Genomic DNA, 14,673 nt, shown 5'->3' with positions numbered 1-14,673 from the left:
CTATTCCTTGCAAGAAGCCAGTTAGAGGGAAAGAAGTATGTAAAACAACACAGTGGAGAAACACACACAACTTGGTACATATTTTTTGGTGGCTATATTGAGAATTTCCCTGTTGGATGTAATTTGGGATTATTCCTAGTGGGTGTATTCAGCGTCTCCTTAGTGGGTGTACTCAGGAGTCTTCCTGCTGGGTGTTTTCAGAGTCTCCCTGGTGTGTATACTCAGAAGTCTCCCTGGTGGATATATTTAGAGACTCCTTGGTGAGTGTATTGAAGGTTCCCTTGTTGGGTATATTCAGAGTCACCCTAGTAGATGTATTTAGAGTCTCCCTGGTGGGTGTATTCAGGAGTCTTCCTGGTGGGTGTACTTGGGAGTCTCCTTGCTGGGTGTTTTCAGAGTCTTTCTGGTGTGTATACTCAGAAGTCTCCCTGGTGGATATATTTAGAGACTTCTTGGTGGATATATTAAAAGTCTCCCTGATGTTGTATTCAGAGTCACCCTGGTGGATATATTTAGAGTTTCTCTGGTGGGTATATTCAGGAGTCTCTCTGGTGAGTGTGTTTAGGAGTCTCCCTGGTGGGTATATTGAGAGTGTCCCTGGTGGGTGTATTCAGGAATCTCCCTGGTGGGTGTATTGAGAGTCTCTCTGGTGGTTGTATTTAGGAGTCTCCCTGGTGGGGGTATTGAGAGTCCTCCTGGTGGTTGTATTCAGGAGTCTCCCTGGTCGGTGTTTTGAGAGTGTCCCTGGTGAGTGTATTCAGGAGTCACTCTGGTGGGTATATTGAGTGTCTCTCTGGTGGGTATATTCAGGAGTCTCCTTGGTGGGTATATTCAGGAGCCTCCCTGGTGGGTGTATTCAGAGTCACCCTGGTGGGTGTATTGAGAGTCTCTCTGGTGAGTGTATTCAGGAGTCTCCCTTGTGGATGTTGAGAGTCTCTCTGGTGAGTGTTTTCAGGAGTCTCCCTGGTGGGTGTTTTGAGAGTGTCCCTGGTGGGTGTATTCAGGAGTTTTCCTGGGTATTTTGAAAGTGTCCCTGGTGTTTGTATTCAGGAGTCTCCGTGGTGGGTATATTGAGTGTCTCTCGGGTGGGTATATTCAGGAGTCTCCTTGCTGGGTGTTTTGAGAGTCTCCCTGGTGAGTGTATTCAGGAGTCTCCCTGGTGGGTGTTTTGAGAGTGTCCCTGGTGGGTGTATTCAGGAATCTCTCTGGTGGGTGTATTGAGACTCTCTCTGGTGGGTGTATTCAGGAGTCTCTCTGGGCAGTTAATTTTAGTGAGTCTGGGAGGAGGAATGGAATGCTCTCCTGGGAGAGAGGAATGTAAGACAGGTGGTGAAGCTCTGCTTGGGACAGTTTGGGAGATGCTGGAGCCCAGGGTGGAGGAATGCACAATGTGAGGAAAGCTGAGGACATTGGAGCTGACACTGGAAATGACTCTGGGTTTGCAGGTGAGGAATGTGGTCTTAGGTGGGGGACCCAAATCCAGGAACCCTGACTAGTCCCAGCCTCTGGAGAAGTTCATGTTGGTCTATGGAGAAATGCAAGAAATTACGGTAATATGGTGCCTGAACAATCATGTTGGGAAGTGTTGCCAACTTCCTTTTCTTGGGAAGGACAATCTTTTATGTCCAAGCTCATTTTTTTTAACATCAAATATGCCTTCTTTTATGAATAATATTGAAAGCAGATGGCAAGTTTTTTTAGTGTCCTTATTTGGCAAAAGAAAAAGTTGTCAGTCCTATATTTGTCTCTTCATTACATTTTTAAAAACTGGATCATAAAATTGAAACATCTGGGAACCTGGGCATCTATATTTCCTAAACAGAGTTTCATGGCACTTTCCAGTTTAAAAAAGAATGTATTATTAATAATAAAATTATTAATGTATTAACATCAATGTATTAACATTAATAAAATTATTAATAAAAATTGATTTATTGTTATTATAAGATATTTTAAACATACAGAAAATTATAGAGAATAAGAGGAATATTGGTTTACCTGCCCTCTGGATTTCAGAGAAGCCCACACTCCTCTGTAGTGGCAGTGTTTTTGCCATTTCTATTGTCACTGATGGTTTGTTTACCTACCCCTCCTCCTGCAACCCATTAGTGTGACATACTCAAAGGCAGGGACTAGATATTATCCAGGCACATGCCATTCAATGCAGTTCTTTTCACAGAGTTCTTTGGGAGCCACTTTTTTTGAAGCAACCATTTACCTCTTTTTAAAAAATGTGGTAAAATCTATGTAACATGACATTGCCATCTTAACCATTTTCAGGTGGACCTGAATTTAGTGGCATCAAATATATTCACATTACTGTGCAACCATCACCAACATTCATCTACAGAGCTTTCCATCTTCTTCAAATTAAACTCTCTCCCCATTAAATACTACTGGGTCATTCACCCTCCCCAGACTCTAGCACTCACCCTTCTACTTTTTTGTCTCTGTGAATTTGGCTACTCTGTGTGCCTAATAAATGGGAGCATTTGTCATTGTGTGTCTGCCTTATTTCACTTAACATAATGTCCTCAAAGTTTGTCCATGTTATAGCATGTGCCAGAATTTTCTTCCTTTTTAAAGCTAATATTCCATTGTATGTACGCATCATATTTTGTTTACTCATTCTCCTGTCTACGGAAATCTGGGTTATCCTTACTTTTTGGCTCTTGTGAATAATGCTGCTATGAACATGGATGCTCAAAAAATTTTTCAAGTGCCTGCTTTTAGTTTTTTTGGGATATAGGCTTAGAAGTAGAATTCCCGGATCATATGATAATTCTGCGTTTAATTTTCTGAGGAACCACCATACTGTTTTCCACAACAGATGCACTGTTTTACATTCCCACCAACAGTGCCCAAGGGTTCCATTTTTTCCACTTATTATTTTCCTCTTTTTTTTTTTATTTTCCTCTTTTAATGATGATAGCCAATGTCATGGGTGTAAAGTAGTATCAAACCATTACACATAAAGCTTTATATTTTTATTACCAAGTAATATGCGAAGCAGACGTCCACCCTTTGTCCCTGACTCCTTGTCCTTTCTTTGGCCCCTACCACCCCTCACTGTGCTTGCATTGTGCTCAAGTCTATACATGAAAGGGACTCTGCTCATGGCATGGTTTTTAATTTTTTTTAAAGATTTTATTTATTTATCCATGAGAGACAGAGAGAGAGAGGCAGAGACACAGGCAGAGGGAGAAGCAGGCTCCAGGTAGGGAGCATGGCATGGTTTTTAATAAAGAAGTGCAGAGAAACCCTAAATGCCCATTAGTAAAGGAAAGGTTAGATAATGTACACAACATACAGATCATGAACATCTATGCAGCAGTGAAAAAGAATGAGTTATGTCTGAAAGTCTAAAGTGGAATGAGGTCTATGATACATTGTTAAGTGAAGCAACCAAGCCAGAGAATAACCTGAGAAATGACATGTGTGCATAACTATGTGGAAGTGTATCTGATTGCGTATAATGTATGTAAGATGCATTATATGGCATGTAAGTGATTCTTATATACCTATCCATAACATAAATGACAGAGAATGTAAATATATGTATGTGTGTATGTGTGTGTGTGATACATATATCTTTTATAAACATGCACATGGAAAGTTCTGGGGAAGTATGCATGAGGTTGTGGACCATGATTACTTCTGGGATGAGATTGAAGTTGCTAGGGGAAGGGAGTTTCAGATTTTACTTGTCATACTTCCAATTGTTTGACTTTCTTTTTCTTTCTTTCTTTCTTTCTTTCTTTCTTTCTTTCTTTCTTTCTTTCTTTCTTTCTCTTTCCTTTCTTTCTGTCTTTTTCCTTCCTTCCTTATTTTTTTTTGCAAGAATTTATCACTTCTGTAATTTAAAAATAGAAAGAAAGAAAAAAACCCAAATACAGTGAGCCTGATGTGCCAGTCACGAAGCACAAGCTGTCAGTCATGGTGCTGCATATATTTAGGACCTAAATATCACACACAGCGATTCTGCACTGACATCCCATCAGTGATGGTCAGTATTATTCATGTGCTTACTGAGCCAGGTTCTGTTCAGTGCATTTAAATGCACTCACTCATTTATCCTCCCTGGACACATGTTGAAGGTTGTCCATATTTTCCAGATGTACAAAGAAGCTCAGAGAGGTGAAGTCACTCACCTAAAGTCACATAGCTAGTGAGTGGCACATAATTCTTTAATGATGAGACAACTGTCTTCTAGACAGGTGCACAGGCGATTTTTAAAAATCTAGATTTGAACTTCTGATTTGTCTTTGAAAGTAATGAGATACCATACATATATTCTTCTTGTAAGATTCAAGAACCATTTGGGTCTGACTTTTTATTATTTTATTTTATTTTGCTCTGGCTTCATTAGAACAGAACTCTGTTCTCTTTTTTAAGATTTTATTTATTTGAAAGATTGCACAAGCAGGGGGAGGGGCAGAGGGAAAGGGAGAAACAGACTCCCCATTGAGCAGAGAGCCCAGTGCTGGGCTCGACCCCAGGACCCTGGAATCATGACCTGAGCCAAAGGCAGATGCTTAACCAACTGATCCACCCAGGTGCCCTCACAGCTCTCTGTTCTTAAGAGCCCTTAGTCATGAGAAGAGTGTCAGGAGCTCATCAGCAGCCTCCATCAGAAATGAAAGGTTCTGTGTTTCTTTTAAGGAAAAAGAATTTTGAGGCAGGACAACTCACAGCTTTGTTCTGAACCCTAATTGTGAGTGGATAGTTGATAGATTATCTTAAAGTTAACAATGAAGTCTCTAATTCTGGATAGAAATATTTCATTGGTACCTCTGCCTGAGCACCATGTATAAATTTTTCCTAATAGCCTAAGTGGTAGGTGTAGCATCCCACCATGTACTATGTTATCAATAATTGTGCGTTTTTGAGAAGCATTATTTTGTTATTTTGCAAGTCATCCCTTCCTTTGAAGGAGGATTTCTTGGATGGTGCCAGACCTTCTGCACCTAAATGAGCAGCTTCCACAACAAAGATTTCCAAGTGCATCATTTTGTTAAACTCTTAAAACTGTTAAATTAATAAAATCAGCTTAACAGAACCCTGATTAGTTTAAAATTGCTTTAAATTTGGTCATTAAGTTTCAGGGAACATGTAATTTTCTCCACATCTGGTACAGCTGCGAGGCATGAGGGATGAGGACAGAAGTGGGATAACAAATGCAAAGGATGGCGGGGAAACACTTTGTCATTGACGGTTTCTGCACCACTAGTTTGCACCCCCCAGATATCAGCTTCCTGGTGAAACATTCACCTCTGCTTGATGTCTCCAGGAATGTTCTCTTCCTGTGGTGAGAAGGACGGTATGGAACAGTTGGGCATCAAGGAAGCTGGGCTTCCTTCCTGAGAACCCTGGGAACCTCCTGTGTCACCTTGGACACGTGTTCCTGCTTCTCTGTGCATTGACATCTCCATCTGTGAAGTGGGCTAATGCCCATAATGTCCTGTCCCTTCACCATGTTTCAAGGGCTGGTGGGGGGATAGTGCCATCTTTCATCAGGAGCTATTAGAAAGCTCTGAGACTCGTTATTTGGATAATCACATGTCAAAATGCATTTACTGTCTTCTATTTTACTACCCTCCTGGCTCTTCTGCTCTTCTGATCTGTGTTCAGGATCAGACATGCAGATACAAACAGATGGTGGACTAGTGTTAGCAGCTAGCCCCTTGGTCAGCAGCTTTGTCCACCTTGGGGCTAAGCTTTAACAAGCCCAGGAAGCTCACTTTGTGCTGTGTGGGTGTCTTCCCTGGCCAAGGACTTTGGCATTTGGCCTTCAGCTAAGATGGCATCACTATTCACCATTAGTAGCTGCAACTTTCAGAAGTTGAGAACATGTGAGTACTTTGGGGCAAATCCCAATGCGAGAAGGGGCTGAAACCAGACAGTCTGACGGTGGAAATACAGCCATTGTGGGAAAGAGGGCCTGGGGTTGCATTATTTGGGAATTCTTAAGTTAGATCTAGAACCCAAGGCCATAGGCAGCTTGGGTGGAAGGTCAGTGCTTATGGCTGATGCTAACCACTCAGGCAGGGGGCCCTCCCAGAGCAGTGGTAACTCTAGTAAAGACCAGGTCTTGAGTGCCTGCCCCCTGCCAGGTGTGGTGCTGGGAGCTCTCTAAGCATTATGGCCTCTTAACAACCTTCCAGCTGAGGCACATGACTGCTGCCTACAAAGGAAGAAGCAAGGCTTAGTGGGGTTACATGATATGCCAAAAGCTACACCTTGAATCTCTGGCAGGGCTAGGATCTGAACCCAGAAGTGGAGAGTTGAAGCAGATTCCCCAGCGGGAGCAGGAGCTGAGAATGTGAGGGTGGGTGATCTATATTGGGCAAGCATGTAAGCAAGGTCCTGAATCATACTCTAAGAGCTCCACGCTGAGTCACTCGTTGATTTTGTTATGTGGGGGAGGGCTTGAGTTCAGGTGGCACCAGGGCAGGGCTCCCTACGAAGCCGGAGATCCCCACAGGCACCAGAACTTCTGGAGGAGTCCAGCATCTTCTGCTAGTCCTGTAAAAATAGTTGTTTGCTCTCTCAAGAATGTGTCATTTTTTAAGTCACATGTCATCCATGAAAGCCAAGCGCCTTCTGGAATTTATGGTACTTAAGTAGGTTACTGCAGCCCAGTTGCATCTGTTTCTCGAAAACTGTTGACGTTTCTGATGATAGTAGATAAGTTTCATGGAACGCCAGCTGCCGCAGAAGGGGATGGTCTGGTAGAAGGGACATGGATGGGGACGTGAAGGACACAGACCCTGGAGACATGAATCTCACCCATGGGAGCCCACCTGAGGGATAGTGGGACAGAGCTTGGTCCAAGTGCAGAGAGCCAGGGTAGTGGCTCTTCTGAATGCTGCACCACAGGGTGGAATGCAAGCATTTCAAAGCCCAGAATTCTGTAAGCATGCAGTGGGGGAAAAATGTGAGATTTGGAAAATTATTTTCTCTGGCTACCTCTTCAGATATATTTTATAGAAGAGACTCCTGACTTGGAGTTGTCACCAGCTGTCAGATCTCCATTAGTGATTTCCACAATCTCTGATGCGGACTTGACAGGGTCCTTGCAGACAACAACAGAACAAATGGTAACCTGTATTTTACTGAAAATCTTTCATGCCCTTAGCACCAAATCTCATCGATAGATACAGGGATACACATGAACGGAAGCATTATGTACATATACATATGCATATTGTGACCAAAATGTAGGGGATGGGTATTAAATACAGACCTATACCTAATAATAGGAAGTATTTTTAGCTCCTGAAATGTGGTTTTTAGAAGTATGACATGAAATAGAATAAAAAATATTTTTACTAAATTCCCTCCATCTGCAATCACCTTTTGTCCTCAAGAGCTGGTGGAAACACAGCTGCTTTTCTGGAAAGTCAGTTTTAAAGAACAGCCCTGTCTTCCAAACACATGGCAAAGTTTTCTAGCTGATGTTTTTTGATACTTTCTACTATTCTTGGAGTTCACTAGCTTTGAGTGCAGTTGAAAAAGATCTAGATGGAGGATATATTTGGACAGGTATTGAATATAATAAACCATACTTAAATATTTATATATGGAATTATTTTTTTTATGGTGCTGTTCTTTAAATCATTAAATAAGACCCTATCATTTCTCCAAAAGATATATGAGCACTGTCTTTCAGCATATAGATCATTTTTGCCTTCGAATGATATCTCAACTTAAAAGTGATTTCTACAGATGATCTTTTACATACATTTGTTATTGTAGTGAGCATTGTATCCTGCTGTGTTACAGCGATGCTTGGAGGATTTCTTCTGAAAATAGCTCTTTATTTGTGGAAAACCAAAAAAGAGGCGAGGGCAAGGAGGACTCACTGTATTTCATCTGCCCAGAGCCTGGGGAGGAGGGTGGAGCATCTGAGCAGCCCAACCTCCATCCTCCCTGAGCTCTTGTGAAGCGTCCCTGGGCTGTGAGGAAGGTCTGGCTTTTCTCCCTTGTCAAGAGTCTTAGAATCCTGGGATTTTTATTTTCCACTTATGCCTCCAAGGCCTCCCTCCCTCCCCCACTCCTTCTTTGTCAATTTTAAGAGCTCCCTTTCTATTCCTAGTAGTTACCTAAATAACAACCATTTGTTTTTAAGATTGATTCTGATAAAGAGTGCATTAGGCATCTCAAGGGCTGCAATGTGGCAAAGTGTCAGGCTTTTCAGAATAGAAAGATGCCTACTGGCCAGACAGAATGTTCCTGGTTTTATGGTGAACATGCACACACATGTGCACACACACACACACACACACACACACATACCAGAAATGGTCAAGGATTGCCGTGTCTAGCACAGGTGAGGGAAGGGTCAGGTAGCATGATCACAATCAGCACTGTCCACCTTCTGAGCATACATGATGGGCTTCCCCTTCCTCTGGGCTTTTGATGGTTGGGGTAATCACGCCACTTTCTTTGGCCAGTGAAATGTGAGCAGAAATGATATGTATCACTTCAAGGCACAGATTTGAAGATGTAGGGACGAGCTTCCACCAGCTTATTTCTCTGAGTGAGGACTGCATACACTGTGTGCCGCCAAGGCCCTCGCTGAGCCAGAATGGCTGTGTGGTGTGAGCACAAAATAAACCTTCATTGTTATCGCAGCAGAGTCTAACCTCCCTGACTAGCACAGGTGGGAGTAAAGCATACAGTCCCCACAAGGAATGCTCCCATTGCACATAGTGTGCTTACACTCATCTGTACCCTGTGCCTCTTCTAGAGGTAACTCTGATCCCATGAGGAAGCTGGCTTATTAACATGCTGAAATGTAGCCGACCATTGTCCACAAATGGAAGGTGAAGGAGAAGATGATTGTGTGTATGTGTGTGTAGAAAACGTCAGTTTCTTTAGAGACACATCTGCCACTCTGTGGAGCTTTCCCAGGGGCGGGGTGGTGGTGGTGGTAAAGGATGTGTCTGTCCGAGGGGAGAGGATGTGCTGGTCCTCAGCACTGCTGGAGAAAAGCACTCTGACCAGGCTTCAGTGCACTAGCAGATTTTGGAGTGATTTATATGAAAACAGTTTAAAGCATTTACTAGCTGTAAGAACTAATTTCCAATAAATCAGACAGGATTCCCTTTGGAACCAGAAATAAATGAGGGCAAAAGAAATTGCCAAGGGTTGTTGAGCAATAAAGAGATGGGTTCTAGATATCTTGAAATGATATTTAAATGGACAAAGTTGATTTAACTGTCTTTTTTCATGTCTAGGAGTAAGATTTAAGTCTATAGCATGTCATTATAACCAGGAATTATTCACCAGGAGACTTTCAGCATTTCATGCACATTCCACTGAATGGCAATTTTAATATTCCAGTTTCAGTCCTAAATTGTAATGAAAAGGCATTAATTGCTTGGTTCCCTGCAAAGTCCATTAAAAAAAAAAGTATTTCTAGAAAAAGTTCAAATTTGGTCCACGAGGCAGAACTTTCATTATCAAAATTTAGTCATTTTTTCTAATTAAAAAATTTAAATGAATATATATTTTATTATCTTCAAGTCCACAAGTACCTATTATTCACATACTGGTAGTCTGGCACTGTGCCATAAGCCTTGGAAAATACAGAAAAAATCGAATATGTATGTGGTTCTTGAACTTCCCAGAAGTATGAAATTCATGGGATGATTAACTCGTGAAACCATCTGAGAACCTGGGAGCCGCTCATGGACGCTTACCAAAATGTAGGGACACAAGGTTCACTGGAACTAGTGGGCACTGGCAGAAGCTCAGAAAGAAGCTGAGATGTAGAGTCCAGAAGCACTTGCTAGCCTTGGCCAAGGCAAGGAGGGGTCCATGTTCCAGGATGGGGCATAGCTGTGGTCAGAACTGGACACAGGAAGGAATTTTGGGGGTTCCCAAAGACAGGTAGAGCTCTCCAGTGGTGTGGGCTGGATTCTGGAGATGTCTGATTCCACCAGATGTGGGCATTTATCACGCCAAGATTTAGCATAATTTCCTGAGAAACTGTGGGCTCCCAGCTCCTTGGGACCTGACAGGTGGCTGGTCTTTTTAGGAACTAGAGCATAGAATGTCCTTGGGAGAGAGGAAGATAGGAAAGGACAAAGGATGTTTGTGATATCTGTCCCTCTGTACTAGGCCCTGTGTGTGCTTTTTTCTTTAATCTCCTTGACTTCTCTCAACAACCAGAGTATTTTTTACTCCATTTTCATAGATGAGAAGACAGACTTCCAGAGGTTGGAAATCTTGCTCAAGGTCACTTAGCCAGAAGACTGCGGAGAGGCCTTTGACTCCTGGCCATGCCCCTTTTAAGGGTACAGAAAGTGCTCCAAAGAATAGCAGGCCAAGGCCTAGCTTCTCAGTAAGTTCTAGAATATCGAGCTGGCCCCTAAATTCAAGAATCCAGGCTCTTTTCTTGCATGAAAGGTAGATGTGTTCAAGCTTGTGAACCTCCCCCTCCCCCTAGTGGCCTCTGCTCAGCACATTTAGCTGGGCTGGGACTCTCAGGTACTGACCTGTGTTTGGGGGCCCTGAGAAGACTACCTCCTGATAGTTTGTATCCTAGATACTCTGCCCCTGCACCCACAGTCCTGACTCTAACTCTCATGGGAAGCAACACCATAAGAGGAAAATGTGGAGTCCGTTTGCAAAGTCAGGTGCTGACCTAGCATGTACCCCCATTACCCCTCAGCTGTGGTGGCTGCAAACCCTTGAGAAGTCTTCAGAAACCTGTTAGTTTGCTCTGAAGGCTCCAGCGCTCCCCACATCACCCTGAGCAAATCCATAGCCAACCAGGCCCCCAACAACCCAGTGATCTCAATGTCATTCATGCTGGCTGCTGCTTCTGGGATCCACCAAGAGACAGAAGTGCCCTTTGCACTGCTGTTGCCATGGTCTGGCAGTATCTTTTCCCCCATACCCATAGAGTTCCTCATTCCTTCATCATTGCTCCAAGGTCCTCCAGGAAGGAAAGAAGCTCCAATCAGTTTTTTTCCCCTCCTCTCTTTGAGAGCTTAGAAGATTGCATGGCTTGTGGTAGGTGCCCTCTCCATCTTGTTGACAGACTCTGCCCTTGACATGATGGCAGGTGGAGACCTGTCCCCAGCCCTGCTGTGGGGCTTGGGTTCCAGCCAGCACTCTCTCCTCTGCCTGTGCTGGCCTTCCTGCTTGGACAGGTCTCCTACAGCTTGTCAGGGACATCAGTGGTGGTCAGCGGGGCACTCCAGGTCCAGAGGGCCATTAGTAACTCAGGCAGATGCCACTGCCTTTTCTACCACAGTCCAGACACAGTGTGGTGTTCCATTTCAGGGAGGAGAATGCCCTGCTGGCTCAGCTTCTGCAGGCAGCAGTGGGAACCCCATACTGCTTCCCAGATCTGGGTGGCCCCTGCCAGGCTCCTCCCTGAGGCCAGGAAACCATCTGCCCCTGCAGCTCCAAACACCCCCATTCCTGGCACAGAGCCTTCCCCTCTCTTGTCCTGTGCAAAAGTATCCAGCTACTTACTGTCTGGTAAGACTTCGTCTTTTCCGTTAAGGCGAACAAAGTGTATGTGAGACTCTCTATCCCTGGTCTCTTCCTCCAGGGACTCTATCCCCTGTGTGCAGTGAGAATTTCTCAGTGCTATTGAAATACATCTGAGGGCAAGAGGGAACTGGCTGCTCTATTAAGTCCTGCATTGCCGGAGGAAAGGAGTGCTGGATAGATGAAGGGAGAGGAGTGTTTTGTTTTGTTTTTAATAGAAAAATTAGTATTCAATATTTAGATATACAAAAATATAAGTGATAATAAATGCATAGTCCCATACCAGCATTAGCTTGAGAAGCAAAACACAGCTAGTCTATACTCGGTTCCATCTTCCCTAGAACCGACCACTGTTGTGAATGCTTCTGTATTTTTGCTAGATATGTATGTGTTCTGAATGAGTAATTTCCTTTCACATTTTTAAACTTTATATAAATCATTGCATGTACTGCAAACACTTTTTAAATTAATTGATTTTATTTGAAACTATTTCCAAATTTGAAAAGTTGCAAAAAATAGTACAAATGTCACTTGTGTATCATTTTCCAGATTCCACAGTTGTTAATATTTTAGTACATATGCATAATCATTCCCTCTCTGTGTACACATGCACACACACATATTTACACACAGATATGAAATTGTGTACATACGTAACAGTTTTCTTCGGAAACACTTGAGATAAGTTGGAGATGCTCCTTTACCTCTAAATGCCTCAGGGCAAGTTTCCTAAGACCAAAGGTATCCTTTACAGAAGCATGGTACAAGTATCAAAATCAGGAAATTAGCCTTGTTACTATACTATCATCTAACTATCATCTAACTATCATAGGGGACCCTATAGAAATTTCAACGGTTGTCTCACTAATGCTCTTTATGGCAGATGCAAAAATGAGTTTTGGGTTTTGGTCTGGAACTCGATGCAGGAGCAACAGGCTGCACCTAGTTGTCCGATCTCTCCTGTCTGTTCTCACCGGCAGCCATTCCTCAGTCTGTTTTCTTTGGTTCTTGACTGTGGCACGTTTTCAGAGGCTAGGCCGCCACCCCTTCAGTTCTGCTTTGTCTGATGTTTCCTTCTGGGTAGATTAGGATACAGGGTTTTTGTCCAAAATACAGCAGAAGTGATGTGATGGCCTGTTCCGGGCGTCCTCCAGGAGCCATGGGATGCCCGTCTCACCGCCAGTGATGTTGTCTGATCACGTGGTTTAGGTGGATTCTCCAATGTCAAGTGGCTGTTTTCCTTTTTGTAATGAATAAGTGTCTCATGAGGTGACAGTTGGGGATTGTGTGAATATCTAATTTCTCATTAAATTAAAAAAATTCTTAAATGTTTAAAAAAATAATAGATAACAGCTGTTTAAAAACAGCTTTATTATGGTGTAACTCACATACTATGCAATTCACCCATTTAAAGGATACAGTTCGATGGCTTTCAGTAGAGTTATAGGTATGTGCCACCCTCAATGTTAAGCATATTTATTGCCTCAAAAAATTCCCGTATCATTTAGCTATCAGTTCACTGTCTCCCCTCTCCCCACTTCCTAGTCCTTGGCCCCATGAAGCCCATGAATCCACTTTCACTGTCTATACACTTCTCTCTTCTGGACTCTCATGTGAATGAAATCACATAATACATGGACTTTTGTGTCTGGCTTCTTTCACTTAATATAATATTTCCAGTGTTTGTTCAAGTTGTAGCCTGTGTCAGTTCTTCATTCCTTTTAATGGCCAAATAGTATTCCCCAGAACATTTTGTTTATCCATTTGTCTATTGATGGACATTTGGGTTGTTTCTACCTTTTGGTTATCATGAATAATGATGCTACAACCATTTGTGTACAATTTTTTGTGTAGCTATATTGTTCATTTCTCTTGGGTGTATACCTACTAGTGAAATGTCTGGGTCTTACGATAACTCCAATTTTTTGAGAAACTACCAGAAACAGCCCATTTTCCAAAGTGGCAGCACCATTTTACTTTCCATCTGCAGTGTATGAGGGTTGTAGTTTCTGTGTCAACACTTGCTAACATCTGACTTTTTGATTCTAGACATCATAGTGGATGAGAAGCGGCATCTCATTATGATTTTGATGTGTATATTCCTGATGACTAATGAAGTGTATATTTGAATATCTTACATTAACATATTTTCCATGGAGAAATATTTATTCCGATCCTTTAACTATTTTCAAAAATTGGGCTCCTTGTCTTTTTATTATTAAGTTGTAAGAGTTCTTTTTATATCCTTGATACAAGTCTCTTACCAGATATGCGGTTTGCAAATATTTTTTTTCCTTCTTTCATTCTGTGGGTTGTCTCTTCACTTTTTGGTGGTGTTCTTTGAAACACAAAAGTTTTTAATTTTGACAAAGTCAGTTTGCCTATTTTTTTCTTTTGTTCCTTATGCTTTTGGTGTCATATCTAAAAATGCTTTGCTGAATTCTAGGTTATGAAGATTTACTTCTGTGTTTTCTTCTAAAAGTTTTATGGTTTTAGCTCTTACATTTAGTTCTTTGATTCATCCATTTTGAGTTAATTTTTCTGTGTGTGTGGTATGAGGTAAGGGTCCAATGTCATTCTTTTGCATGTAGCTATCCAGTTGTCCCAGCACCATTTGTTGAAAAGACTATTCTTTCCTGATTGGATGGTCTTGGCATATTTTTTGAAAATCAACTGACCATAGATGTTTGAGTTTATTTCTAACTCTCAATTCTATTCTGTTGATCTGTATGTCTGTCCTTGTACCAGTACCACACTGCCTTGATACTATTGCTTTGTAGCAAAGTATGAATTTGGGAGGTGTGAATCCTGCTACTTCATTCTTTTTAAAAGATTGTTTTGGTTTTTCTGTGTCTCTTGAAATTCCATTAAGAATTGTAGAGTCAGGTTGTCAGTATCTACAAAGAATTCTGTTAGACATTGTGTTGCATCTGTAGAGCAGTTTGGGGAGTATTGCTATCTTAACATTAAGTCTTCCAACCCATGAACATTGATGATTTTCCATTTATTTAGGTCTGTTTCTCTTAACAGTGTTTTGTAGTTTTCACAGTGTAGTTTCGTACTCCTCTAATTAAAATTATTCCAGGTATTTTATTCTTTTTCATACTATTGGGAGTGGAATTGCTTTTTAAATTTTATTTTAAAATTATTCATTGCCAATTG

The 14,673-nt window shown here is 42.0% G+C and overlaps 1 protein-coding gene across 16 annotated transcripts in view; it reads left to right on the top strand.

The window, feature by feature from the left end:
* CAMTA1 (calmodulin binding transcription activator 1) overlaps positions 1 to 14,673 on the top strand; it is an 847,309-nt gene that overhangs the window by 367,268 nt on the left and 465,368 nt on the right. For 2 of the 16 annotated variants that reach the window (XM_077891387.1, XM_077891388.1), the window contains one exon: positions 10,205 to 10,351. The exons of the other annotated variants lie outside the window; for them this stretch is intronic. In XM_077891387.1, coding sequence (XP_077747513.1) covers positions 10,290 to 10,351 — 62 coding nt within the window. In that variant the 5' untranslated portion in view covers positions 10,205 to 10,289. The remainder of the gene's footprint in view (positions 1 to 10,204; positions 10,352 to 14,673) is intronic. 16 annotated transcript variants of the gene reach the window in all.

The sequence above is a fragment of the Canis aureus genome, chromosome 3, assembly GCF_053574225.1.
Source record: "Canis aureus isolate CA01 chromosome 3, VMU_Caureus_v.1.0, whole genome shotgun sequence".
NCBI lineage: Eukaryota > Metazoa > Chordata > Mammalia > Carnivora > Canidae > Canis > Canis aureus.
This window is presented reverse-complemented; position numbering and strand designations above follow the sequence as displayed.